At 52.5% G+C, this 24,877-nt stretch overlaps 9 protein-coding genes across 9 annotated transcripts; 4 read left to right on the forward strand and 5 right to left on the reverse strand.

The window, feature by feature from the left end:
* Positions 1-1,372: 1,372 nt before the first annotated feature.
* Positions 1,373-2,676, forward strand: N0V89_008101 (uncharacterized protein; the record flags this gene model as incomplete). Its single annotated transcript, XM_056216859.1, has 2 exons — positions 1,373-1,664; positions 1,718-2,676. 2 exons carry the CDS (start codon positions 1,373-1,375, stop codon positions 2,674-2,676), a joined length of 1,251 nt encoding a protein of 416 aa, XP_056068415.1.
* A 497-nt stretch (positions 2,677-3,173) lies between these two features.
* Positions 3,174-4,320, reverse strand: N0V89_008102 (uncharacterized protein; the record flags this gene model as incomplete). Its single annotated transcript, XM_056216860.1, has 2 exons — positions 3,174-4,018; positions 4,068-4,320. The coding sequence occupies 2 exons, from the start codon at positions 4,318-4,320 to the stop codon at positions 3,174-3,176; spliced, it is 1,098 nt and encodes a 365-aa protein (XP_056068416.1).
* A 510-nt stretch (positions 4,321-4,830) lies between these two features.
* Positions 4,831-6,847, reverse strand: N0V89_008103 (uncharacterized protein; the record flags this gene model as incomplete). Its single annotated transcript, XM_056216861.1, has 5 exons — positions 4,831-5,132; positions 5,520-5,706; positions 5,756-6,195; positions 6,249-6,693; positions 6,761-6,847. 5 exons carry the CDS (start codon positions 6,845-6,847, stop codon positions 4,831-4,833), a joined length of 1,461 nt encoding a protein of 486 aa, XP_056068417.1.
* A 2,016-nt stretch (positions 6,848-8,863) lies between these two features.
* Positions 8,864-12,115, forward strand: MET10 (sulfite reductase [NADPH] flavoprotein component; the record flags this gene model as incomplete). The annotated part of the gene is made up of 1 exon (XM_056216862.1): positions 8,864-12,115. One exon carries the CDS (start codon positions 8,864-8,866, stop codon positions 12,113-12,115), a length of 3,252 nt encoding a protein of 1,083 aa, XP_056068418.1.
* A 341-nt stretch (positions 12,116-12,456) lies between these two features.
* N0V89_008105 (uncharacterized protein) lies at positions 12,457-13,135 on the reverse strand (the record flags this gene model as incomplete). Its single annotated transcript, XM_056216863.1, has 2 exons — positions 12,457-12,964; positions 13,041-13,135. The coding sequence occupies 2 exons, from the start codon at positions 13,133-13,135 to the stop codon at positions 12,457-12,459; spliced, it is 603 nt and encodes a 200-aa protein (XP_056068419.1).
* An 832-nt stretch (positions 13,136-13,967) lies between these two features.
* N0V89_008106 (uncharacterized protein) lies at positions 13,968-17,521 on the forward strand (the record flags this gene model as incomplete). Its single annotated transcript, XM_056216864.1, has 6 exons — positions 13,968-14,008; positions 14,058-14,917; positions 14,970-15,030; positions 15,568-15,956; positions 16,004-16,132; positions 16,182-17,521. 6 exons carry the CDS (start codon positions 13,968-13,970, stop codon positions 17,519-17,521), a joined length of 2,820 nt encoding a protein of 939 aa, XP_056068420.1.
* Positions 17,522-18,060: 539 nt separating this feature from the next.
* Positions 18,061-18,449, forward strand: FMP52 (Protein fmp52, mitochondrial; the record flags this gene model as incomplete). The annotated part of the gene is made up of 2 exons (XM_056216865.1): positions 18,061-18,099; positions 18,204-18,449. 2 exons carry the CDS (start codon positions 18,061-18,063, stop codon positions 18,447-18,449), a joined length of 285 nt encoding a protein of 94 aa, XP_056068421.1.
* Positions 18,450-19,737: 1,288 nt separating this feature from the next.
* Positions 19,738-21,478, reverse strand: N0V89_008108 (uncharacterized protein; the record flags this gene model as incomplete). Its single annotated transcript, XM_056216866.1, has 4 exons — positions 19,738-20,274; positions 20,327-20,876; positions 20,935-21,260; positions 21,320-21,478. The coding sequence occupies 4 exons, from the start codon at positions 21,476-21,478 to the stop codon at positions 19,738-19,740; spliced, it is 1,572 nt and encodes a 523-aa protein (XP_056068422.1).
* A 2,207-nt stretch (positions 21,479-23,685) lies between these two features.
* Positions 23,686-24,812, reverse strand: N0V89_008109 (uncharacterized protein; the record flags this gene model as incomplete). Its single annotated transcript, XM_056216867.1, has 2 exons — positions 23,686-24,412; positions 24,463-24,812. 2 exons carry the CDS (start codon positions 24,810-24,812, stop codon positions 23,686-23,688), a joined length of 1,077 nt encoding a protein of 358 aa, XP_056068423.1.
* Between the last annotated feature and the right edge of the window lie 65 nt (positions 24,813-24,877).

The following is a 24,877-nucleotide window of genomic DNA, read 5'->3' on the forward strand; positions in this document are numbered from 1 at the left end:
TTGATGAATCTCGCATGCTGAGGCAGCAGGCTTTGGCAATTCGCCGGCAATTAGCACCAGATCCAAGCACTATTATCGCTTACGGCCATGCTCCTCGCTTCGGCTTGAGTTGAGTTTGTCGATACCCAGGCGTATACTGTGGATCAGAGGATCTGGTGCAACCAAGTGGATCTGCGCTCATATCTTTGTAAGTCATACACGAGTTCAAGAGAGGTCAAAGCATCAACGACAAGCGGAGGAACGATGCATCAACGTGTCGGAACGATAAATTACTCAACGCGCACGACTACCCCTTTCAGAACCCCAAAGCCCTTTTCTTCCAAATTCCTTTCATGTCCATCGAGACCCACCAACGAGAGAGTGCACGCTCGACTTGATGGGTTTGCGCGTGATAGCTAGGAGGGAAACGCCTAGCTTGACAGCGCTTTTCGATACATGTGAAGGAATTTGTAAGTAACAGGGGGCTGATGGTATCGAATAGGTAAAACTCGCATTATCAAGGCGATTGAAAAATATTGACTATTCGGGACACAAAGAATCGGAGAGTTTCAGAGGTTGCACTAAACACAACGGCTGTAGGTGCGTAAAGGGGGTTCCTTCCAGAACTTGTTATTCTTTTTTGTTGCATGTTTGTTACAGCCAGCCTATTTACATGGCTACGGCTTTCCAGTTTGAATTTCCTTCACGTTTTACGAAAGAGCTCGCGGCACAGCTCGACGCATACCTTGCATCTGTTCTGCATGTGTTGCTTGTCCTAAGAACGTTCACTAGATAGCCAAGTTTAGGGGGGATGAAATACTTCGGCGTTATATACCCCATTTCGATGCTTCATGATAAATGCATTCACGGCTATGGGTTACTACCGCACTCTGAGTGATGGGACTTTGGTGACCGGTCTATTGGCTTCCATTGAGTCAGGCTTTTACATTTCCTTATTGGAGATCCGTGACACTAAAAGATGATTGTTTGCCCTCGCACCGCCGATACGGAAACTGCGCGATAATCAGGAGTCCATATCGAAGCAACCACTAGTGCAGAAACTTCCATGTCAATTTATGATGGTGCTTCACGAGATATCTATAGAAGGAAAGTTCGCGTCTATAGTTGTATCTTCCAGTGATGCATCGGTCATGCAATCCCAAATGCCGATTTGTTCTATAGGTGAAGGAAGGTAACGTGACCCACTTCACATTCACCGTGACAATATCGGAGCAGACTAGCGTATAAGAACCTCGCTATGGGCAGGTGCGCCCAACCACCACTACGTTTCTGGCAGGGTCATCTTCGTATATATACCTCCGCAAAACCACTTCCAGCGCCTCCTGTTTATACTCAACCATTTACACACCCCAAATACCCAAAGCTATTAACCATGCCTCGTGGCGAGAAGGTTGCGTTGGGCGATATCAGCGTGCCAGAGGATCGTGTTCTCCGTGCCACCAACTTCCACTGGAATGCTACAGATGCAGACGTCAACGAGTTCTTCGACGGCTACGGCCTGGTAGATTGGAAACGATCTATCAACGTAAAGAGCGGCAAGTCAACAGTCGCTTACATTTTGTTAAGCACGCTTGAAAACGTAGTTCGGGCAACTGAAGAGCTCAATTGGAAAGAGCTGTTGGGTCGTCAAGTTCGCCTTATGCGTGCGAAGGGAGGCTTCCAGCGTAGGTTGAACAGGTTAAAAACGAGTGAAACGTAACTAACTCCGTTTGCGCAGTGACGGCCTCGGGGTTATTGAACCTCACAGACTCCGATCGCGAGGTCACATTCGGCAAACACTTTACACCATTTCCACCTCTTGGCCCACCGCAAGCTACGTCCACCAGTGGAGCCTCCTCCATGCTCCGACACCGCCCACGTATTGAGATGTTTCGAGCTCGCCAACACGGCCGTCAGCCTGACTTCGATGGCCCGCAGCACCGAGTGCTCCTCATCAGCAAGCTCCACCCCGACGCAGACAGGAACGCCGTCGTGCTCTTCTTCCAGGGCTTCCGCATAGTCGATTACAAGCGCAAGTACAACGACCGCCTTGGCAAATACAACACGACCGCTTTCGTGCTGTTCGAGTCGGTCCAAGATCGCGACCGTGCCAAAGCGACGAAAAACGGCCAGAAGATCTTCGGCAGGGAGGTCAGCCTGGATGTCGCAATCAGGGGCATCCGAGTTAGCAACGACGGATTTCTGCCGGATAACGCAGATATTGTGTCCCCGCCGAGATCACAGCTCCGACCTGAGGCAAGGTCCTTCCGCAACGAGGGTTCCACTGCCCCAGCTACAGTTGTATCAGCGGATCGCCGGTTTGGGGTGTACCATACGCCTATGGCCGATCAAACTGTTGGTCTCAGATTCAATATCAACAATGGTGCATCCGTCGTCGACGATCCCCATAGGTGGGCGCATAGCGACAATCACAACTACTCACATGAGCAACATCGGAGATATCACAACGAAAATCTCATCACGAAGGCTCGAGGACATGTATACGCCCAATCACCACATAACATCCACGACAAGCAAGCGGACTTCTCTCACGCTCCGTGGAGCGAGACGACCTTTCCTACAAATAATCAAGTGTCGTCTCGTCGCGGCCTCGGGCCCTGGAATCTCGCCGGGAACGACAGCAAGGACAAAGAGCACAATGTGCTTACGGAGGAGGAATGGTATGGCTTTCAGTAGGGGTGGAAGACACCCTGGTATGGGTCAGCGGCAGTTGGAACTTTAAGCATGCAAGTAGGCTGTTATACATTAGATAGGTGTCTGCTATATCACCGATGACGTCCATGAGAGGCCTTTTTGTATGATGAGTCTTTGAGTACTATAATTAGCAGCATGATGTTTTCAGTTCTCGCTTCCAAGTCATCTTTGTGCAAATGAGCTTTAAAATGTTGGGATGCCATAAGAGTCACTTCATCGTGGATACACGCTGGTCTGCATACGATCATATAGTTCTTCATGCTGACCTCTCAAGAAAACGGTTGATGATGCACACTTCCGAGTAAAGAAGCAAATATTCCGCACTCAAGATACCGTTTTCAAACCCATGATGTAGTGTTAAATCAAAGTTCGACTAAGGGCATGGTAAATACCACGGCTGTCGATAAGATCATGGAGAAGCACAGAATTACGGGATTGGGCAACACTGCTGCAGAATATCAAAACCTCGCTTGCCCAATTCACGAGCTCAACCCTGACGCTGGACCTTTAGAGACAACTCGACGATTCCCGAGCCCGCCATACCAATCATCAAAATCATGCATGCCACGATCGTGCCACCTACGTCGCGCTATCTCCTCAAGGAAATCGACCAAGCTCATACTGTTTGCGAGCCACGAGAAAGGGGTGCTCACCTCGGAAGTCCTTCCGTTCTCCTCAATCGTACTGAAAATCATCATGGTATATTTGTAGCGTCGCCCATGGCACATTTCGACCATGTTTTCAGAGTGAAAGCCCTGCTTAAAGTAGAATGTAACCAGGGGAAAGCCTTGAGGTACTTCCACCCTGACCTCGGTAAGATGCTCGTCGTACAGGCTCAACCATTCGCTGCAGTCATCCGTGAACATGGATTTAAGGTCCTCATTCACGACCTCATACTCCCCACGGGACATTGAGTGAAACCAAGGGCTGAAGAAACGCGCCGACATAGTCATGAAAGTGCTGCAGAGCCTGAGCATGGGAAGGACATCGTTGCGAATACCCGAGCTGACATCAGCAGCAATTCGTGCTGTGAGGCGCCGAGCAGGGGCGCCCTCTACTGCCAATTTCCACATCATACTGATGTACTCGACACTTTCGTCGGCTCGCACGCAGACCTCGTTGCGTTCAATGTACAGCGGCCGGAACTCGGCGCGCAATTGACGACAGACCTGGGTCAAACCGTGGAAGACCCGCCGAGAAGAGAAAAAGGGACCCGCAGATGTTTGCCGTTTGCCTCGTTTCGTGAGCCTTGGAGGTGAATAGTCGCCATCTTTCTGTTTGATTGATTCTTCTGAAGCCAGGTCGTACACCATGTTGCGCACCTCTAGGCATTTATCAGTGATATAGTCAAACGAAACCTGCGATATACGTACCAGCGGGAAGTTTTAGGAAAGGCAAGGCCTGGAGAGATCGATCGTACAGGGGTGGGGAGAGCTCCGGGGCTAGACCGCCCATGGTGGGAACAAAGTCGATTTCCTGGCGTTTCGGAGCGGGGGAAGCATCGCCAGGGGTGGTGCGGTCGCTGGAAGTTGCTCGATACCGCTTTTCGGGCGCACCGTGGTTCGTCGGGGCGTCACTGGTCGTGTTGGGAGAACCGGAGTAACCCGTGTGGTTGCTCAGAGACATTCTTAAGGGTGGGGCAGTCGAAGAAGGGGCAAGGTGCGGTTGATGAGAGTGCAAGAACACGCAGGCGACAGAGGGTATATAAAGCAAAGTCGGGGGCTCGAATAGCACGTGTTTTTGGTGAAACTAAAATTACACCTTTTTGGTCTCCTGTTGGAATTCTGGCTACGTTGATCTTTGCTAGCGATGAGGTTGAAAGCCCGCACGCAGAAGGAGCCATGATCATACAGTCTGTGAAAGCCACTCCGTGAAGAAAGGAGGGAAAGGAATGCGCAATGAATACCACAATTATTAAGACTGATATCGAACTGGAAGACGAGAAACTTACCACTCTGTGGCTGAGTAGCATCAAGTCTCCACGAAAAACTCCGATTGGAAAGCTGCACACCATAGTCAAGAATGCGCTCGCTCGAAGTACAAAACCGAGCAAGCACTCGAACTCCGGATATCATGAACGCAAACCTGTCTGCCACAAACACCACCCACCACCGCATCACCGGACTGTACACAAGACTATCCACGGCTCTTCTTCGCCAAGCGTGCCTTGAGCATCTGAACATGCCGCTCCTGCTCCGCAATCTCATTGCGCATCTGCTCGTCGCTGACCTGCGAATCCTCCCTAGCCGCCTGACCCAGGTAGTTGCTCGGCGCATTATCGTAGTCTTCGATGGCAATAGGCTGGTCCTCAACCCCAGGCTCGCGCTTGATGTGCGGACCGCGAGAATAGCCAGACGCGTCATAGCGAGCGGAAGCCGCATCTGGGTGATATGAAGACGAGCGCTTGGAGCTGCTGAAGGGCGAGAAGCGCGTGGGGCCTGAGAAATGCGCGGTGGACGACAGGGCGGGGGTTGATGACTGAAGACTAGGCGACGGAGACATCGGGGCGGGTAGGGTGGCATGCCTGGGTAACCGTGACCTGGAAAGCCGTGAGGAGGGTAGCCATGAGACTGAGCGCGGGGATCTTGAGCGTTAGCCTCCTTTTCCGGGCCTTGCTGACCATAGCCGGGATACTGTCCGTATCCGGACCAGGGGTACATCGGCGGCATTTGAGGATACCCATTGGCGTATGGATGCTGAGCAGGGCGGCCCTTTATGTTTTGCGGTGGAGGGTAGCCTGGCATGGGCGGATAGCTGGGATAGGCACCGTACGGACCTGGACCCAAACTTAGTGAGTGCTGTTGTGACAAGTTAAGATCACCTACCATAGCCGGGCATGCCATAGCCACCATACATGGGTGGAGGGGCTTGCTGAGGAGATGAAGCAGCAGCTTCAGGACGCTTAGGGACCTTTGCCAGTTTTGTCGGCTTCTCTTGCTTCTCCTTCTTGATCGGCTTGGACAGCTTCGAGTACTTCGGCACGATCATCTTTGGGGGCTGATGCGGCGATCCCTGCTACAAGTTAGCGGACAACGCCATGTTATGAGCTGAATGTACTCACATGGATATATGCTCCCTTCACAGCATACGGGCTGGAGAAGGCGGTGCTGTCTTCATCTTCCTGGCCATCAACATCCACGTCATCATCGTCCTCCTCATCCTCGTCTTCGAGCTCTGCATCACTAGTGCGATGATATTCATCGTCACCGCAAGCTAAAATGTGGTCTATGTCTTCGTCTGTCTCCAGGTAGCCCTTCGGCTGTGCAAGAAGCAGATGCTTGTATCGGATGGAAAAGCTGGTCTCGATGTCCCAGCCGTGAGTGATCATGTCCTCAATGACGTCGAAGTCGGTAGTCACGAGCTGTGGCTTACGATTTCCGGTATGCTTGATGCGATGACGGACGATATCGTTCATGGCCTTCTTTAAGAAAGCTCTATCGTTCGTGAGTTCGGAGATCCCATGTACAGCCTTGAGGACTGAGGGCAACCACTTCTTTGGATCTAGAATGGTGATCAGTACATGCGTGAGTCAGTTGCAAAAGAATAATACCTACCAGTCTCATGTTGACGGTACGAAGTACGCTTGCCGCCCTTCTTCTTTTGTAGCGGGCGGTGGCACTTGGGAATGTAGTCAATGATGAAATTCTTGCCCCAGTTGTCCTCGATAGCGCGGATCACCTCCATCTTTGCCTTCATGTCATTTTTTGCGATTGGTTTAGCGGCGTAGGGCCTCGGACCCGGCCGCTTGTGGGCTTTGCCGATGCTGAGGGATGATCCCTTCGCAGGCTTCTGGAAGCTCCGGTGCTCTTGAATAGCCATGCTAGATGCGTCCTGTTGCTGGACGTGGCGAACGCGGCGGTCGCGCAGGGGTACATCATCCTCGTCGCTGGACTCCTGGCGGATGCGAGACTCGACCGGAGACGATTGCTCGAGGTCATTAAGTGGGTCCGAAGGCGGGTAATCCTGGGTTGGAGTTTCCACAGCGGGATCTATGTCCATCTACATTGCAAGGTGAGTTCTGCGGGGTGATTTGAAGGTGAATTGGATACGTGCAAGCTATTCTTACCTGCTGTTGGCCACCAATGTAGCCGCGCATGTTGCGCGTGAGGTCTTGCTGTCGAGGGACAGCAGGTGGGGCAGCGCTTTCGTGCATGTTGACGGCCAGCGGGCACTCGGTGTTCGAGTCGCTCTCTGATGTTGAAGAACGAGGTGTGCCTAGGCGCTTGCGAGAAGAAAAGCGATCCGTGGTGGTGGCAAGGGCGCGCGAAGCCTTCCTGCACGGAGGGCTCGACGTCTAAGCGACGGGAAAGGGGCAAAATTGCCGTGAAGACAAGGCAGCCAGAGGTTGTGGAAGGGGCACACGGAAAGGAGAAGTCTGGATAGTGGGTGGCCTTTTGTAGTTTTTGGGACCGTGTGCCGGCTTCACCGACGCAAGGTAAAGGTAAAATATTTCGCAGTCACGGAGGTAATGGGGGTGTGATCCTAGGAGCAAGTCGACTGCCAGGCGGCAATGGTGTGGAGAAGTAAGTAAAGCCTGACTGCGACTCGACGGCAGTGGGGCTTAAATTCGAGTGGCGTCGCGGTAGACAACTAGAAGAGCTTCAGAGGAGCCATGGTGCTGAAGGGGGAAGCAACTGATGACGCTTCGAAGACCATGACCCTATGCCAGAGAAGCGAGAGTGGGAAGGAGAGAAAACACTGGAGCAAGACCGTGTCCGGCTTTACGCTATGCGTAGGACTCGGCGAGTGCAGCGGCGTTTTGCAGGATACCACGAATCGTATGGACACTGTCGACATGATGCTACGGGAGATCCGGTGGCAGACGTTAAGCTATATCCAGCTCCATGGATTCAGATCGGGGAATGCAGCTTGTTTGTGGATGTCAGACAAACCAGCCGTGCCATTTGTATCTTCATCTCTTTGCACGTTCACAAAAACTCAGCATGCATAGCTTCGGCTTTCTGCTCCTCTTTCAATACCGCCCAACGACGTCTTGCCACGTTAGCAACTCCTGATACCCGCGTGAGCTATACCGTTGCAACAAGAACGCCCCTGCATTCGAAGGCTGGCTAAACAACGTCTCTAACGTCCATGACTACGATTCTGGTGGTGATGCGCGGCTTTGGTAGCGGAGGACACGCTCTTCTTGAGCAGGTCACTGCTGGGTACGCCACCAGGCATAAAAGTAGCTCCAAACATGTTGTCTGGTAACGCAAGAACATCATGCAAGGTATTTTGTATGCCCTTGTCCAATTCCTTAGCCAGCAATAAAGTATCGAGGTCTATATGATGGTTGAACTCGACACCAGAGCGGCGGTGGTTACCAGTCCGCAGACAGCTAATAAGGCCGGGACGGAGGAAACAGCGTAATAGTAAGTAGTTGCGATACCGGTGGTGCGTTTCAATGCACAGTTGCGAAATATGAGTACGTCGTTCAACATTGGCTTGGCCTTAACCAGTAGCAATACTCCAGAGTGCTCTGGCTATGCTTTTGATCAGCAGAGTTGAGACGACCATATAGACGCGCTGTGTGCGTATCGTATACTTCTCGAATTCCATACGTTGTAGTAATGACAATCGCTGAGAAACGACAATCATCCTCTTCGCCTCTCGACACCGAACGTAAATCCAATCAATGGACGCATATATATTGGATTGAAAAGTTTTCACGACTTCGCTTTCACTTTGTGCAAGATGTTATTAGAATGATGCGAAGACCTTGTATTTGCTATGGAGGGTATGGCATGGTGGAGGTATTGACGTTGAGTACAAGAGGAGGAACGCGCTTGCAAACGCACAGGCCACGCGTTGTTGTCCGTCTAATCTCCGAGCTCCGCGACATCCCCGCCGCTTGGATCAGCCTCCACGCCAAGACATATGGCGTGCTACACGCTAACACCATTTTTTGTTCGGAACGAGGGCGAGGTAAATCAACGGACACAGATTAGGCCAATCATGTCTCGTTCATTCGCGTGCGTGCTCCGGATTCCCCTCGGCAGTCTTTGTGCCGATGTCGCCATGAGCGGGCGACTTTTGTCGTCGTGTAGCCACCTTCTCACCTTCCCTCCGTGAAGCCTACGGGAGAATTTCACTTCTTTCCTTCTAGTTACAAGCAGCCTAGATTGGTTTACAGTAAACCAATTCAACAGGCGTGCGTCTTGACCTCAGGATGCATTTCCAGCAGACCGAATCTGCCGGCCCCGGCGCCGAAGCCCAGGCAAAGAGCTTCACTAAGAAGTCGTCAAGCCTGCCTTTTGGCCAGGACCTCCCACTCGAATCGATCAGCGGCCCAACATATCTCACTGCACAGGCTCTCGTCCAACAGGTTGCCTACACGCTTTCCGACAAGATATTCGCATACTCGGCGGAGGGTTTCGACCTGGATGTAGCGATCAAGGCATGGCAAGAGAACGGCAATAAGAATGCGCTCGGTTACCAGACGGGCGTGCAGTCGCTTGAGACGAGGAACGGTGCGGGTTCAATTGCGCTTGGATACATGTTCTCCAAGGATTTCGACCTAAAGAAGCGACACATCCCCCAGTCCATTGTGGCTTCTTCTGCGACTCTCCACTACCTACGCCCTGCGCTTGACCAGCTGGCGCTCCTCTACTCGGTCGCGAACCCTCTTACTGCGCACATCGCTGCTGTCGACTACACCGCCAACTCCGCTGCCGGCCTTGTCAGCGACTACGTTTCTTCGTTGACCATCGCGGAGGATCTGGGTCTTGGTCTTGTGTGCAGCCCGTCTGTCTTTGAGGCACAGCATATGTCACTTTTCGCCACTCTGTTGTCGAGCATTATCCCAACGATCCACACCTACGATGGCATTAGTGTTGGACGCGAGACCGCACGATTGGTTGACACTATGGACCAGAGCAGGCTTTACAACAACTACCAGGCTGTTCTCAAGGCTGTTTCCGAGGTGGACAAGAAGCACTCAGACAATGCGGGACGTGTCGTGCGTCTCCTCCAAGCTTTCAATGACGAGCTCGGCGAGGACTACCGCTTGTTCGACTACTACGGCCATGAGGAGCCGGAGAGTGTCTTGGTCGTTTTCGGTACCGTTGAGGCATCTCTGACCGCGCAAATCGCAAATGCGCTTGCAAAAGACGGCGACAAGCTGGGTGTTATCAATGTCCGTGTCTACCGTCCCTTCGTGGAGGAGGCGTTCCTCGAAGTGCTACCGAAGAGCACCAGGAACGTTGCCGTCCTCGGACAAGTCAAGGATGAGGCCGCCGTTTTTGACCCCGCTGAGAGCTCTCGCCTCTACTCCGACGTGTTCGCAACGATTCAGTTCGCTTTCGACCGCAACATTGAAGTCACTGACATCAAGTACTCCCGCGAGCAGGTTTGGACTCCCAGCAACATCCTGGATGTTTTCCAGCAGATGTACGGGGAGAGAACCGAGTCGGAGGAGGTCCGCTCTTATGTCGACATTCTCAACACTGCGGACGTCAAGCAGTACACTTTCTGGGACTTGGACGAGTCACCGGCTGCAGGTGCTCCCGTCGTGCTAGGAAAGCTTCTTTCTTCCGACTCAGCCAAGAACGTATTCGTGCGCTCTGGTCACGACAACCTTGTCCGTGGCGGCACTATCCGCACTGACATCCGCAACGCAGACTACACAATCGAGGCGCCATACTCCGTGGAACAGGCTGACGTCACCTTCGTTGGTGATGAGAGTCTTCTGAAGGAATTCGACATTCTGAACAGCGTCAAGGCGGACAGCGCCATCATCGTCAAGCTGCCTGGCGTTAAGGATGAGGATATCGAGACGAAGCTCTCCCCTGCTCTACGCAAGGCTCTCGTGGGCAAGGATGTCGAGCTCTTCGTTCTCGACCCGACCCTCTCTGAGAGCGTGTCGCAGGATCCTTCCCTCGAAGCATACCTCGCGCAGCTAGCATTCCTGAAGGTTGCCCGCGAAGACCTCCTTACATCCGGCCTTTCCAAGTTGGCTGCTGTTAACGGCAACGAGGAGACTCTCAAGAAGTTGGTTGGCGAGCTTGAGACTGCTCTTCGCGAGATCGAATGCCCTGTCTCCTGGTCTACTCCTGAAGAAGATGTTGAGCCCATCCAGCTTCCTTCCGACATCAACGTGAACAGCTTCTCAGCCTACGACCGCACCGAGACCGAGCCGCCAACCTACCTCAAGGACTGGAAGGTCGTGGCCAAGGGACTTGCTTTCAAGGAAGCCTTCGGTGCCGAGTCTGCGCTTCGTCCTGATTTGGGTGTCAAGACCGGTGTCGTCACTGTTAAGGAGCGCCGTCGTCTCACACCTTCCACTTATGATCGAAACATCTTTCACATCGAGTTCGATCTTGGCGACTCTGGCATCACCTATGCAATTGGAGAGGCCCTCGGCATTCACGCGGAGAATGACAAGGCCGAGGTTGAGGAATTCATTAAATGGTATGGCCTCAACCCTGAAGAGGTTGTCGAAGTGCCATCTCGCGACGACCCCGATGTTCTAGTCAACCGCACCGTTTACCAGTCGCTCATTCAGAACGTTGACATCTTCGGTCGCCCACCCAAGCGCTTCTACGAAGCCCTTGCAGAGTTCGCCGATGACGCCGATGAGAAGAGGAAGCTCCTGGCTGTTATCAGCCCCGAGGGTGCCACCGAGTTCAAGCGTCGCGCTGAGGTGGACACTATCACCTATGCCGACATTCTCCTCGAGTTCAAGTCCGCACACCCTTCATTCCACGACATCGTCCGCATTGTCAGCCCCATGAAGCGCCGCGAATACTCCATTGCTTCATCCCAGCACGTCACTCCCACCTCCGTGGCCCTCCTCATCGTCACCGTCAACTGGGTCGACCCCCAGGGCCGCGACCGCTTCGGCCAGGCCACGCGCTACCTCAACGGCCTCAAGATTGGCTCCGCCGTCACCGTTTCCGTCAAGCCCTCCGTCATGAAGCTTCCGCCCAAGACCACCGCTCCCCTCATCATGGCCGGTCTCGGTACCGGTCTTGCCCCCTTCCGCGCCTTCGTCCAAGAGCGCGCCTACCAGAAGCAACAAGGCCACGAAATCGGCGAAGTCCTCCTGTACATGGGCTCGCGCCACCAGCGCGAAGAGTACCTGTACGGCGAAGAATGGGAGGCGTACCAAGCCGCGGGTATCATCACGCTGCTCGGCCGCGCCTTCTCGCGTGACCAGCCGCAAAAGATCTACATCCAGGATCGCATGCGGCAGAGCTTGGGCGATATCAGGCGCTCGTACTTGCGGGACGAAGGTAGCTTCTACCTCTGTGGTCCGACGTGGCCTGTGCCGGATGTCACGGAGGTGCTGCAGGAGGCCGTGGAGGTGGAGCATAGGGCGAAGAGTGTGAGAAATGGGGAGGAGAAGCCCAAGAAGTTGGATAGCAGGAGGGAGATTGAGACACTGAAGGATGAGGGACGGTATGTGCTTGAGGTTTATTAAGCGTGTCATGGTCTGCGTAGCGTGGAGTTAGTATAGATGAATGAATCTTTCATACAGCAGAGCTTGTTCACCATCGTCTACATCATTCGCTCAGGTCACCGTTAAAGCCACGCCTGTTCCTGGACAGCCAAATCATAAAATAAAGTATGTAATACAAGATATGCTTGCATGAACACCAAACCCGCATCCAAACAGTCATGTACAGAAATAAAACATACACTGGGAAAGTCTACACCTATCAGCATACAGCCCATCCAGATCCAATCGCACAAGAAAAGCCCTAAGAGAAGCCCCCAGAGCGCCCATGCTAACCGCAGACCCTACCTAGCCTTCCCAACTCCTCACGAAAAGCCCGCGTCATCCGGCATGACAAATCCCTTCTTCTCGAAATCCGCGCGAAGATAGTCGGTCAATGCGTCTATCTTCTTCCTTTGGATGTGCAGTGCACCTCCCTTGACGTCTTTCTCCCGGCTGCTCATCGTACTCAGCACACTCGCTGCCTTCCCGCTTCCGATCACCGGCTCTGCCCCATCATCACCGGCGTCCAGAGGAGGGTACCGCGCCTCGCCCTTCGCCTCAGGCGTGATCTTGAACACGTCCTTGCGGGAGGGAGGCACGCCGCCGACGAGAACCAGGAGCAGGGAAGGTTGAATAGCGCGCGCGATAATGTTGTTGTTAGCCGTTTCAATCGTCAGGGTCTCCAATTCCGGGCGCGCGTCTGGAGAAGATTCCGCAAGCTTAGAGACGTGGTCTTTCCAGGCCATGGAGATGAGAGCGGCTTGGTCGCGAAGGTCGCGGATGTCGATGGGGGTGGTGTAGGCCATGAGGGTGCCGTTGGGGGACATTACGCTGGTCATGTGAGCATGCATGCGTTCAATATGACCGACCGGTGGTGTTTCTGCCTGGCTGGTTGGTTGGTACTGACAAGAGGCGGGGGTAGAGGGATGGGTGGGTGTTCTTGTTCAGAAGCTCGCTGAGCTTGAGGGCGTTGAGCATCGTGACGGGTGGAGACTTTGGCATGTCAGCTGTGCTAGTAGCTGAGGTGATGGGAAGAAACGAATGGTACGGTATTTCAGTCTTCAAAGGTGTTTCAAAATAAGAAGAAATGAAGATGAAGAGAAGAAAGTATCGAGACGAAAAGAGAAATCAAGTGAAGTGCGCAGTATAGTCTGATGCCCTGCAGCCTGGGGCATGTGAATACCTACCTAAAGCGTCTCGATTTCACCCCTCGAGTTTTATACCCGTGCGCTGAGGTCCCGCCACGTCGACGACACGTAGACGGGCCCTGGATGCTGAATGAGTGGAATCTCAATGTTAAGCGAGCATAGCAGAAGTAAAGGAGAGAGAGCTGTATGTATAAAAAGCGTAAATTGATCGCGGCATGATGTTGCGATTAGAAGCCAAAGCCGCTGCGGAGGACAAGTCCGACGCGCTATTGTGGCAGGGATCAGCTCGGGCCGTGTCACGTGCATGACGATGCCCAACTTCTTGCGAAGGAACGGAGCAAATGATTCTGATATCACCGCATTGAGACGGCCTCGGTGCATGCCGCAGAGTGAATCCAAGATGATGCATCCTCCGATGAGAGCTGCGCGACGTCGACGAAGATGTTCAGAGCTCCGTGAAGTGACGGAGGAAGCTCCCCACATGGGCGAAGTGGTGGGTAGCTTCTGGATCAACGTCACCACCAGATAAATTCCCCGCCCCGCGTCAATTGCTTCAGACCTTCATCCCATTGCATTTCATGCTCTTGTTCCGACGCACACTTACGCGCCCACCAATCTCGAGCACATTTGCGACTCGCGCATTCAAGTGCACCCAGCCAAACAACCTATTCAGAGCTCTAGCGACCATGGCTACCGATCCGACGCGATACAAGCTCAACCACTCGATGTGAGACGTCCTGAATGCGTGTCGCAGGTTATCTGTGCTGACAGTCCAGGCTCCGGGTCAAGGATCCCAAGCGATCGGTCGAGTTTTACGAGTTCATAGGCATGAAGCTTATCCAGAAGCTGCCGAACCCTGACGCGAAGTTTGATCTTTATTTCCTTGCATACGACAGCCCGAAAGCTGCGTCGCACGCGAACCACTGGACCGACCGCGAGGGCATCGTCGAGTTGACTCACAACTACGGCACCGAGGACGATCCCAACTACAAGGTCGCGAACGGCAACCAAGAGCCCCACCGCGGTTTCGGCCACCTCTGTATCTCGGTCGACAATCTCCAAGCTGCGTGTCAGCGCCTTGAAGATGCAGGATACAAGTTCCAGAAGAAGCTGACGGACGGAAGGATGCGTCACATCGCCTTCGTTCTGGACCCTGACGGTTACTGGGTGGAGGTTATCGGACAGAAGCAGCTGGAGCAGACGGAAAATGAGAAGGAGACGGACGTTGAGACATACCGCATGAACCACACTATGCTTCGTGTCAAGGACGCAGAGAAGTCTCTGGCCTTCTACAAGGACGTCATGGGCATGCAGCTCAAGCGCACCTCGGAGAATGAGAAGAACGGCTTCAACCTGTACTTCCTAGGATACGGCGCGCCAGCGAACGACTCGGCACCACAAGGCGTAAGCGCGACTGCCGATCAGGAAGGTCTGCTCGAGTTGACGTGGAACTACGGCACCGAGAACAACGCCAGCTTCAAGTACCACAATGGCAACGATGAGCCGCAGGGCTTCGGACACATCTGCATTTCAGTCGACGATCTGGACGCAGCATGCGCACGTTTCGAGGAGAAGAAGGTCAACTGGAAGAAGAGGCTGACTGACGGCCGCATGAAGAACATTGCGTTCGTGCTGGGTATGTTCTCGCCATATCGCGTCTGTTGATAGGCTACTAACGTTGTTACCAGATCCCGATGGTTACTGGATCGAAGTTGTGCAGAACGAGAAGCTGAAGACACGATCCAACTGGTAAGATGACAGCGTACAATGGCGTCGCAGGTCTTGAATAGCGCCTCAACAGCGCGATCACCTCCAACGAAATACGGCCACATCTTTGCAAAGGTGTCACAATGTTCAAAGCGCCTACGTAGTAGATAATGTCTGACAAGTGAGTATACATATGAGGTTCCGTCTACGTACGGAATATTCACAATATCGCATCGCATCCATCGCAACTCACGTGTCGCCGGCTTCGCTCCTGCAGCATCGTACAGAGCAATCACGGCATAGAAAAGCAATTGACAAGCTGGCAACTATCCACCACTCACGCGACCGTAGGCCCTCATCTCGGTACTCATTGACAGGTGTAGTGGCGTAAGCCGTGGGGTTGCGGGGGCGGGGTAGCTCCCTTTACTGCATTCAGCAAGCGCCCGCTTTACAACGAGCCATGAATGGCAGGATCGGTCCGCCCGACTGCGGCGTTCGATACAGGTGCGCGTGTAGTCAATGTGTCGAACATAACCGAAACCCAGGCGCCTTTTCACCTGCTGTTGACGTCGACAGCAGTAATTCGAAATCGGTCCTACCCTCCACCTCAGCATTTGCTTTCAGCATGGCTATCGAGACATACGACACCCGTCCCAAGATTCTCATTCCGGAGAAGGTTTCCCCGGATGGTCTGGCCTTGCTGAAGACGCAGTTCGAGGTCGATGAAAGGAAAGGACTAAGCCCACAGCAGCTACAAGAGATTATCGGTCAGTATGAGGCATTGATCGTGAGGAGTGAGACCAAGGTCACAGCGGAGCTTATGGGGGCCGCGAAGAAACTTAAGGTTGTTGCAAGAGCTGGAGTGGGCGTGGACAATGTCGATGTTAAGACTGCTACATCGCTTGGCATCATTGTTGTCAACTCACCGAGTGGGAACATCAATGCCGCGGCTGAACACACGATCGCTCGTAGGTCCCGACATGTCGAGGCTTCTTGGGTCACTAACCGAGTGTAGTCATGATGTCTGTTGCCCGTAATGTGGCAGACGCGAGTCATAGCATCAAGGCTGGAAAGTGGGAGCGGAGCCGGCTCACGGGTATTGAAGCCAAAGGCAAGACGCTAGCAATTGTCGGTCTAGGAAAGGGTACGTGATGCAAAAAGAGCTCAAACATAGGATTCACTAACAGATGTAGTCGGTCTCACTGTGGCCAGAATCGCTAATGGCTTCGGCATGCGGTTGATCGCCTATGATCCATACGCAAACCAGAACCTGGCAGCAGCAGCATCTGTGACCTTACTGCCCAATCTTGCCGACCTCCTCACGCAAGCTGATTTCCTGACTCTCCACACTCCACTTATTGCATCCACCAAAGGCATGATCTCCAAAGCGGAGCTCGCGACGATGAAGCCTACAGCTCGGATCCTGAATGTTGCAAGAGGAGGTATGATCGACGAAGATGCACTCGTAGAGGCACTAGACGCTGGCACAATTGCGGGTGCGGGCATAGATGTCTTCACGTCCGAACCCCCAGAAGCCGACTCATCAGCAAGCCGCCTAATCGCCCACCCTAAAGTCGTTGCAACGCCACATCTTGGAGCGAGTACGAAGGAAGCCCAGGAAAACGTCTCAATCGACGTCTGCGAGCAAGTTGTTTCTATCTTGTCCGGCGAACTTCCCCGCTCCGCAGTCAATGCGCCCATCATCCTCCCTGAAGAATACCGCACACTCCAGCCCTTCGTCACGCTCGTCGAGAAAATGGGTTCCCTCTACACCCAACACTATTCCAGCAAAGTCAACGCAGCAAGTTTCCGCACAACCTTCGACATCACCTACGAAGGCGCTCTCACCGAGCTCAATACCACTAAGCCTCTCTTCGCCGCCCTGGTAAAAGGTCTGCTTTCACCCATCAGCGAAATTCTAAACATCAACATCGTGAACGCGGAACTAGTGGCGAAGGAACGCGGTATTCTCATCAACGAGCAACGCAGCCGCGAAAACGTAGACGACAAACCGTACTCGAGTTTCATCACACTGCGCGCAAGGGCAAGCCGCTCGTCGTCGCAGGCGCGACAGGGACGCTCTGCAAGCCCACTTTCGACGCGCGTTCCGCAGACTACACCTCCAGCTACAGGCCAAGCCCAACTCAACCCCAATTCCCAGCCAGCTACTGCTAAAGAGTCGTCCGAGCAGGTCATCCAAGGTTTCGTGTCCGGCAACAAGCCCTTCATCTCTCGTCTCGACCGGTTCAGCGGGGAATTCGTCCCGCAAGGCACACTGCTCATCTGTCGGAACTTCGACTCTGTGGGGAAAATTGGGTATGTAGGTAACCTATTGGGAAAAGCAGGGGTCAACATCAAGTTTATGAACGTTGCGCCGCTGCATGAGGCGGATGAAGCTGGTGAGGCGCAGAATGGAAACGAAAGCAAAGAGGCGTTGATGATATTGGGGGTAGAGGGTGAGGTTACGGAGGATGTGCGCAAGGGGCTGATTAGTCCGGAGGGTGCGTTGGAGGCGAGTCTGGTGGTACTGTGAGGTGTAGAAGCAAGAGGGACTGTCTCGAGTTGGAAGATTGGTAGCGTGTATATGGATTGCTTCTTTATTTGCTTGTCATCGGTAGCTTTCAACATTCATACAGTACCTGAAAATATGATTATCTTCAACAGCAATGCTGTTCGGTGTTGCCTCGTCGTCACTCCTATGGAAGTGAACATTCCAACGCTGATTGGCTGCTGAGCATTGTTGAACGCCTGACGGTATTCTCGAATAAAGTTCGTCCGTATCGACTTCGGTCCTCGTCATCATCGAAGACACTGTCGTAAATTTGGATAATACCCTCACACCGTCCGTTATCGCATGAGGCGCAGCCTCGAGATGGCATGTTGGACGGTGTCTTTAATATCGCCGCTGCCGGTCGGCAGGGGTCCGCGCATGACGTTCACGAACAACGGACGAAACTGAGCTTCTCGTAGAATCGCATCGCACGCTTGCTCGCCCTTCATACTGATACAAAACTCACCTTTGAGTACTCACACGCAGCACAGCTTCCTCTCCCCATACCAACTGCCTCCACAATGACGACCGTAGCCCTCGCCGGCAGCACCGGCCTCGTCGTACGTCCCTTCCCCATGCGCCGCCATGCGCCCACTCCAACTGCGCTCTTCTAACCCACACTCCAGGGCTCACACATCCTCTCCACGCTCCTAGCCCATCCAAGCATCTCCTCCGTCTACGCCTACGCCCGCCGCGCCCTCCCAACCCCACCGCCTCCCCAAAGCTCTTCCACATCCCCAGCGCAGAAACAGACCAATGGCCCGCACAATTCCCCAAAGAATCTAAACCTGCCATCTTCTTCAGCGGCCTCGGCACCACGCGCGGCGCCGCCGGCTCCGTCGACGCCCAGCGCAAAATCGACCTCGACTTGAATCTCGCGCTTTGCGCGCCGCGAAAGACGCGGGCGTAGAGTGCTACGTGCTTATATCGACGAGCGGCGCGAATGCCAGCAGCATGATGGCGTACCCTAAGATGAAGGGCGAGCTGGAGGATAAGGTTAAGGAATTGGGATTTAAGCATACGGTTATTCTGCGGCCGGGGCTGATTCAGGGGACGAGGGAGGAGAGTAGGCCTGCGGAAGCCATAGTCAGGAACTTGGCTGGGTGGATGAGGAAGATTAGTCCTAAGCTGACGGACTTCTGGGTGAATGATGCGGGGGTTATAGGGAAGGCGGCGGTTGTAGCAGGGTTGAAGTGCGTGGAGGGGCAGAGGGAGGCGGGCGTGTGGGAGATTGGGCAGAGTGAGATTGAGAAGTTGGGGAGGGAGTAGGGGTTGAAGAGGACGCGTTGATGATGGGGGAGATAATTCGATGTGGGGATGTTGAACGAGGATGAACGAGCGGGCTGCGATGATAGGTCCACGACTGTGCATGTATGAATTACTGGGCGCAACTATGTATTTTGGTTGAATAACGTTTTATCTTGTGCGCAATTGGATGGGAAAGTACCTTTTCCTCAGATCGTTCAATATAGGCTCGCAGCATGCTGTTGAAGGCTAGCTCGATTCCTAGATATCGTGCCCTGGGCCGACGGTGAGCTGAAAGCTGGTGCCAATAACGGTCTCGCGATTGACCGTAGCACCATATGCAATCGCGTAGAAGGGCTGCGCCATTCTCTGCTTAAAGCGAGAATGCTCGAGATAGAATCTATTCTGCAGAACATTCGGCGAAAGTGGAAAAGCCTGAGGTCGAAGCAGATCATGGCAGGCACATGGATAGACTGCCGTAATCCTTGTTATAGCTTTAGTTGCAGTAGACGGTCGCATTGGGCTAACGATATAGACAAGTGGATCCTTCGATTACATATGCAGGTGTCAGAAATGTACGCTAATTCATTGATTTAGATGATTGGTGTCAGTGTTCTAGCGCGACAATAGCGGGGAAGATTGGAGGGAAGTAATGGAGAAAGTCATTGGAAAAGGTAGAGGAAAGAGAGAGAAAAAAGAGCTAATGTGTGCGACTCTCCCCACGTTCAGAGGGGGAAGGACAATTGTGGAGCACCGTACCTTTCTTGTTAATCTACAGGGGCTCCTTTTGTGGTGAAGACGTGAGACGGACGAATTGAGCAGATTTATTCCTAGAAACGTATACAGTGCAGGTTGTCCTAGGGATTTCTTACGATATTTGAACCGTCTTCTTTAAAAGCACTCACCCGTCTACTGCACTATCTCATAATAATATGCCACTGGACCATTCTTTCCTACACGTAACATAGGGCTTGCAAAAGTAGTTGCAGGGCTTCCAGACCCCTTTTATCCCCACGCAAAGATCTTTCAAGCTGTCCTAGCGCTTTGTCGATGTTCTCCTCTTGTTCTTCGTCGTCGTCATCGTAATCTTCGATCTCATTCTCACCATCGTCGGGGTCTTCTTCTCCATCCTCGTCCCCGTCTTCGTACCCAGAAACTTCGGAGTCATCCTCACTATTGTCATCAGGCACATAATCACTGTCTTGTTCCAAGCAAGTGTCTAACGTGTTCGCACGTCGAAGTGCGAAATTTGGTTTGTAGTTATGTGGCTTGTTGCCTGAGTTCGGCTTGTTGGCTGATTTTGCTGCCTGCGAACGGTTGTTTTCCATTTTGTCTGCCTCATCAGTCGATCGTCTCCATTGGTCGATACAACCAGAAAGCCATGGTCGCAAGTGGTTCATCGCCCAGAAGTGGAGGTTTTCGATGATAACGCACAGCTTGATGTTATCCAAAACGTTTTTCAAGCTTCCTTTCCATATGCATCGCATTCGCTGCAGAGGTCAGCACGTGGAAGAGGAAAGAGGCTCCATCAGTAGAACTTACATAACGATAATGAGCCTTCCTGACCTCAGTCACATATGCAATCCACACTTTGATGTTCGGCCCAGTGAACGTCATGCACACCACAGGACGAATCTCGCCTAGAACGGGGGACGCTCGCCCGCCAGCAGCAGCGTTTGCGAAAAGTGTTAAGCAGACGGCTGCTGCATTGGCAGCTTGACAGTGTAGGTAATCTTCGTAGCGTGTGCCGATGTGACCGTGATGCTTCCACTCACAAACAGCCCATGGAAAACAAGTTCGATCTTTCACAGAACTTGCGATATAGAACTCTTTACAGGGACTGGGGTTGAAGCCGAATTTTCGATCCGGACGTTTTCGTACCATAGTGCGGTATTTGTCGTAGAGATCATTGAGACATGTCATGCCGAAGTTCTCGATGTAATCTTCCCCGCTCAGAGGCCCGCACTCGGTATCACCTCGCTCGTAGGCATGGAAACTAAGGAAAAGATCAGGCTTTGGGGCCTTCAATCTGAACGATGACACTCGAGAGTATTTTGAGAGTACGATTCCACCAAACTCCCACGTATGGTCACTTTCACTATAACCACATTAGCCTATATCATCAATCGAGGTAAATGCTGGGTATGTACACTCTGAACCGCTTGATGACATCGTCGGATCTTGGTCGGTGCTTATCGCTTTCTCCCTTTCTGGCTTTGTCTCTCAGTCTCTTGAAGACAGTATCTTCTATGACTTCAGTCCATCGTCTTTCATCTTCCGAACGGATATATTCTGCTTTCCTTTTGATTTCTGATGCTATATCAAAATTTGCATCGCAGCGTGCGATATTGTAGTGGTCTTCGAAAACTTCTTTCGTTGACATGGCAGCTTGCACATCTGGTCGATCCTCGGGTATTCTGATGTAATTCTTCTCCTGTTCTGACACGCTTCTTCTGGTATGCTTATCCACTTCATTCTGTCCCATGGCCATGATGGTAAGCAATATGTTCAGTCAGTCCACAAACGGTAACTCACCCAACGCTCTTTGGCAATGATGTGCTTGAAGTCAAGCAAATATTGCGCCAGTATTCTGGCCTGGGGACTCTCCTTTTTCAACTCCTCGAGCGTTACGAGTTCTTCATCGAACTGGATACCAGCACATTCCAGCACAAAATCATCAAGGACTCGCGTCATGCTGTTTGTATGTCGAAAGATGAAAGAGAACTTCGTGGAGTACTGGATGCTTAGTGATAATAGAGAAAACACGCGGTCATGGTGACCTGCGGATTGGAGCAAAGACTGTGATATGCGTCTCACCTCGTAACTGTGCCGCACCGATCTTACTAGGATCATGTTGCAGCAAGGACTGCGCTCAATTTGCAGGGACCCTGGAGTAATTCATGTGGGTATTCAGCTCGCATGGAAAATTACGTCTCTTATTGGTCGAATGCATCCAAACGCGGAAGAACATCCGAGATCCGATAGTATCACGATGCAGCCACTTCGTCGCGAACCTATGCACAGGATTCAAATCCCAACACAATGCCGCAGATCTCCCATGCTCCATTTCGGAGTACTAGCAGATTATGGCACACCAGGCAGAAGGTGAAACATCTCGAAGCGAGAACGAGGCTGGTGCATCAGCAGTCAAGAAGCATGGTGGTGTTCGGAACCATAGGCAGGGGCGATCGGGAAGCCGGTTGGCCCCCAACTTGCCGCCGGGCCGATCGTGCGATGCAAACAGAACCGCTTCACCTTGGAAGCATTTGTGGACACTTTACGTCGTTCCTTTCTCCCTCGGATCTTCTATCTGACCCTTCCAATGCTCCACAGCCATCTAGGTTAAGTACTCCTTACGACTGTACTAAGGAAAGTAAGCCAACACCCGTTACGCGCTCCTACTCTTCCTCCATTGGTACCTAGGTACGACTGAACTAAGGTGCGTCCGACATGTCGAGAGCCCACTACCTACTAAGGTGGATGCGCCCTGAACGATGGCGATGCGAGCGGGGCGTTGGAACAACACACAGTAAAAACCGTAAGTTTTTCAATAAGATGTAATGGTAAAAAGGCTGCCCCTCGAGAAATCCTTCAATGATATTACGACTGATCCAGCTCTGCCAGTGCCTCATCCCGCGGGTGAGACGCGTATTCATCAGGCTCGCCATGTCTCCCGTACCTTGTGTAGCGGCACGCCCCGGAATCTGCTTCTATAATGCCATAGTTTCTACTCGATCCGGCACCTCCTATACGAACAGTGCGCCTGGTATCTACAAGCACGTCAGTGAAGAGTGAGAGCTGAATGTCAATTAATCGACCCACATTTATGGCAGTAATAGCTGTTGTGGTCTCTTTTGGTTTTGCAGCCGGAGATGCGGCATGCGTGCTTGATGCAGTAGGACGAATGTTTCTCGGCAGGCTGATCGCACTGCTTCGAGAGACATGATGAGCGAACTTCTGTATGAAAGTCAGTGGAGTCTACCTGGAGAAGTTGGAGGTGGCATTGTCTCACTTATGTTGGCATGATCGATGCTGGACGAGCCTCCATGATTCTTAGAAAGCCGGACAATTGTGATGCACATAGTGCGGTGATGGTTCCGATCGACCTTCCGCTGGACTTGAGTACAAATTTGAGTCTTTGGTAGGACACTCGTGATGGCCTCTTATACCTGACGTAGCATCCAGAACGTCGTGCTATCGTCCGTGCCAATTCCACGACAAGGGGGTCGGCTAAGCTCCCCAAGCTGGCGGCATATCATCAGCGTTCATGAACAGTGCCGTTTCCAGAAGCTACTTGGAGCAACGATTGGGTGAGAAGTATTTGAAGTGTTTGACCGGATTCACTGCAGTGACTTCAAAAACACCGTGGACCTCCTGAGGGGTGCTTGGCTTGAGACCCAAAATAGCTGACATGTTTTTGTAGATGCTGTCATTGGTCTAATCGAGTTTGAACTGGACTGTGTTGGTTGTTTAGAGGCCACATTGTTAATGCTCATCTCAGGTATCCCACGCTATGCCCAGGGCTACTTTGCCGGCGGATGCGGGGTCCTGGGTGGTTCGCACTAAGGATCCACCTTCACACCTCAGCAACATACTGGTTCCAATTTGGTGGATTCGAGATTTATACATTCAATCGAGGATAGCAACGCGACACAGTATCGGCACTGTGGCCCGCTGATTGAGCAAGTGCAGGGTGATCGATTGGCTGCGGAGCGGGATGTACTTCGACCAAGTTTAAAACGATCTGATTGGACAAATTTGGATCCTACACGAGGAATCTATATGCATCTCCTCATGCTTCCTTCATCTGCAATATGACATGTACAGTAGACTCCTCTCGCTTGGGAGTATGAATTGTTTTGTTTTCCTTCCACTTTGCAGCATCGGTTCATAGCTGTTGGTTACATCTGGCCTCTAGAGATGGCCGAAACCACGATATCCAATGCCTTCTGAAAATCTTGAAGGAACAGCCATTTCGTCCGTTCTTTCCAATTCTTCTCCTTCCACTGGTTTGCTAACAGCGGAAATGTCTGTACAACTCCAGAGACGGTTCGATCGTGCGCAGCAACTAGGAACACGTTCTCATCGTCATCAAATCCTCTGATGGCATCAATGGTATGCAACGCTGCGTTCATGTCACTAGACACATTGCCAGGCTGCAATATAGGTGCCGAGCAGCACCTCGCCGGGCTCATTTTCGCAACGAGCTTAGCAGGCAACGGGTTCGGAATGAGATTCGGCACGTGGATCTGATCGGGCAGTGGGGCGTTGGCGGTTGGTCGAACCTGACCGGCATGATGGTAGACATCACCGGTGAAAAGCATGAACGTGTCGGGTGTCGTTCGAGCGAGGCCCACCACATGGCCTAAAGCATGGCCAGGTGCATCGAGAAGGTAGAAACTACCGTCTCCAAAATAGTCTAGAGCAGGTAAACCACCTATCGACAGGTGTGTACCGGAATAGTCAAGCTGACGGACCTCGCGATTTGCGAAATCTGATTCCAGGACTGGTGCATCTGGCTTTGTCGGATAGCCGGGGAAGTACTCGTCTTTGATACCGGGGCCCACAATGAGGGATGCGCTCGGAGGAAATGTGGACGGGTCTCCGACATGATCAACATGTGCATGACTGGATCAAATATCAATTGTGCGACTGTGCTGGAGTCTTTGCAAACGTACCTCCAGATGAACGCTTCAATGCTTTTCTTGTCAATTCCACCCCGTTCCAAGATGTCGACCACGTTTTCCACTGGCTCAAGAATGGCTCCCTCCACTGCCTTGGTTCCTTGTACAACGTGAGGTGACATGTTCTCCCAGTCCTTCCGAGTACCGAGATCGAACAAGACACGCCTGACTTTGCCCTCGCTGTCAGTGTGGCTTACAAGAAACACATAACTGATGCCCTCGAAAGTAGTGAAGCCAGGTATTTGCGGATTGGTGAATATAGCAGCTGGGATCCCCCCAATCCTACAGCCAGTGTCGATGATAGACACATCTACTGTGTTCAAAGACTTCGGGATGATGACCATCTTCGTAAGATAAACAGAAAATCCCCTTAAAGATGGGGGAAGGAGGAGTGCAGGGCTGGGAAAAC

Source organism: Didymosphaeria variabile, assembly GCF_027946475.1.
Source record: "Didymosphaeria variabile strain IMI 356815 chromosome Unknown scaffold_6, whole genome shotgun sequence".
Lineage (NCBI taxonomy): Eukaryota > Fungi > Ascomycota > Dothideomycetes > Pleosporales > Didymosphaeriaceae > Didymosphaeria > Didymosphaeria variabile.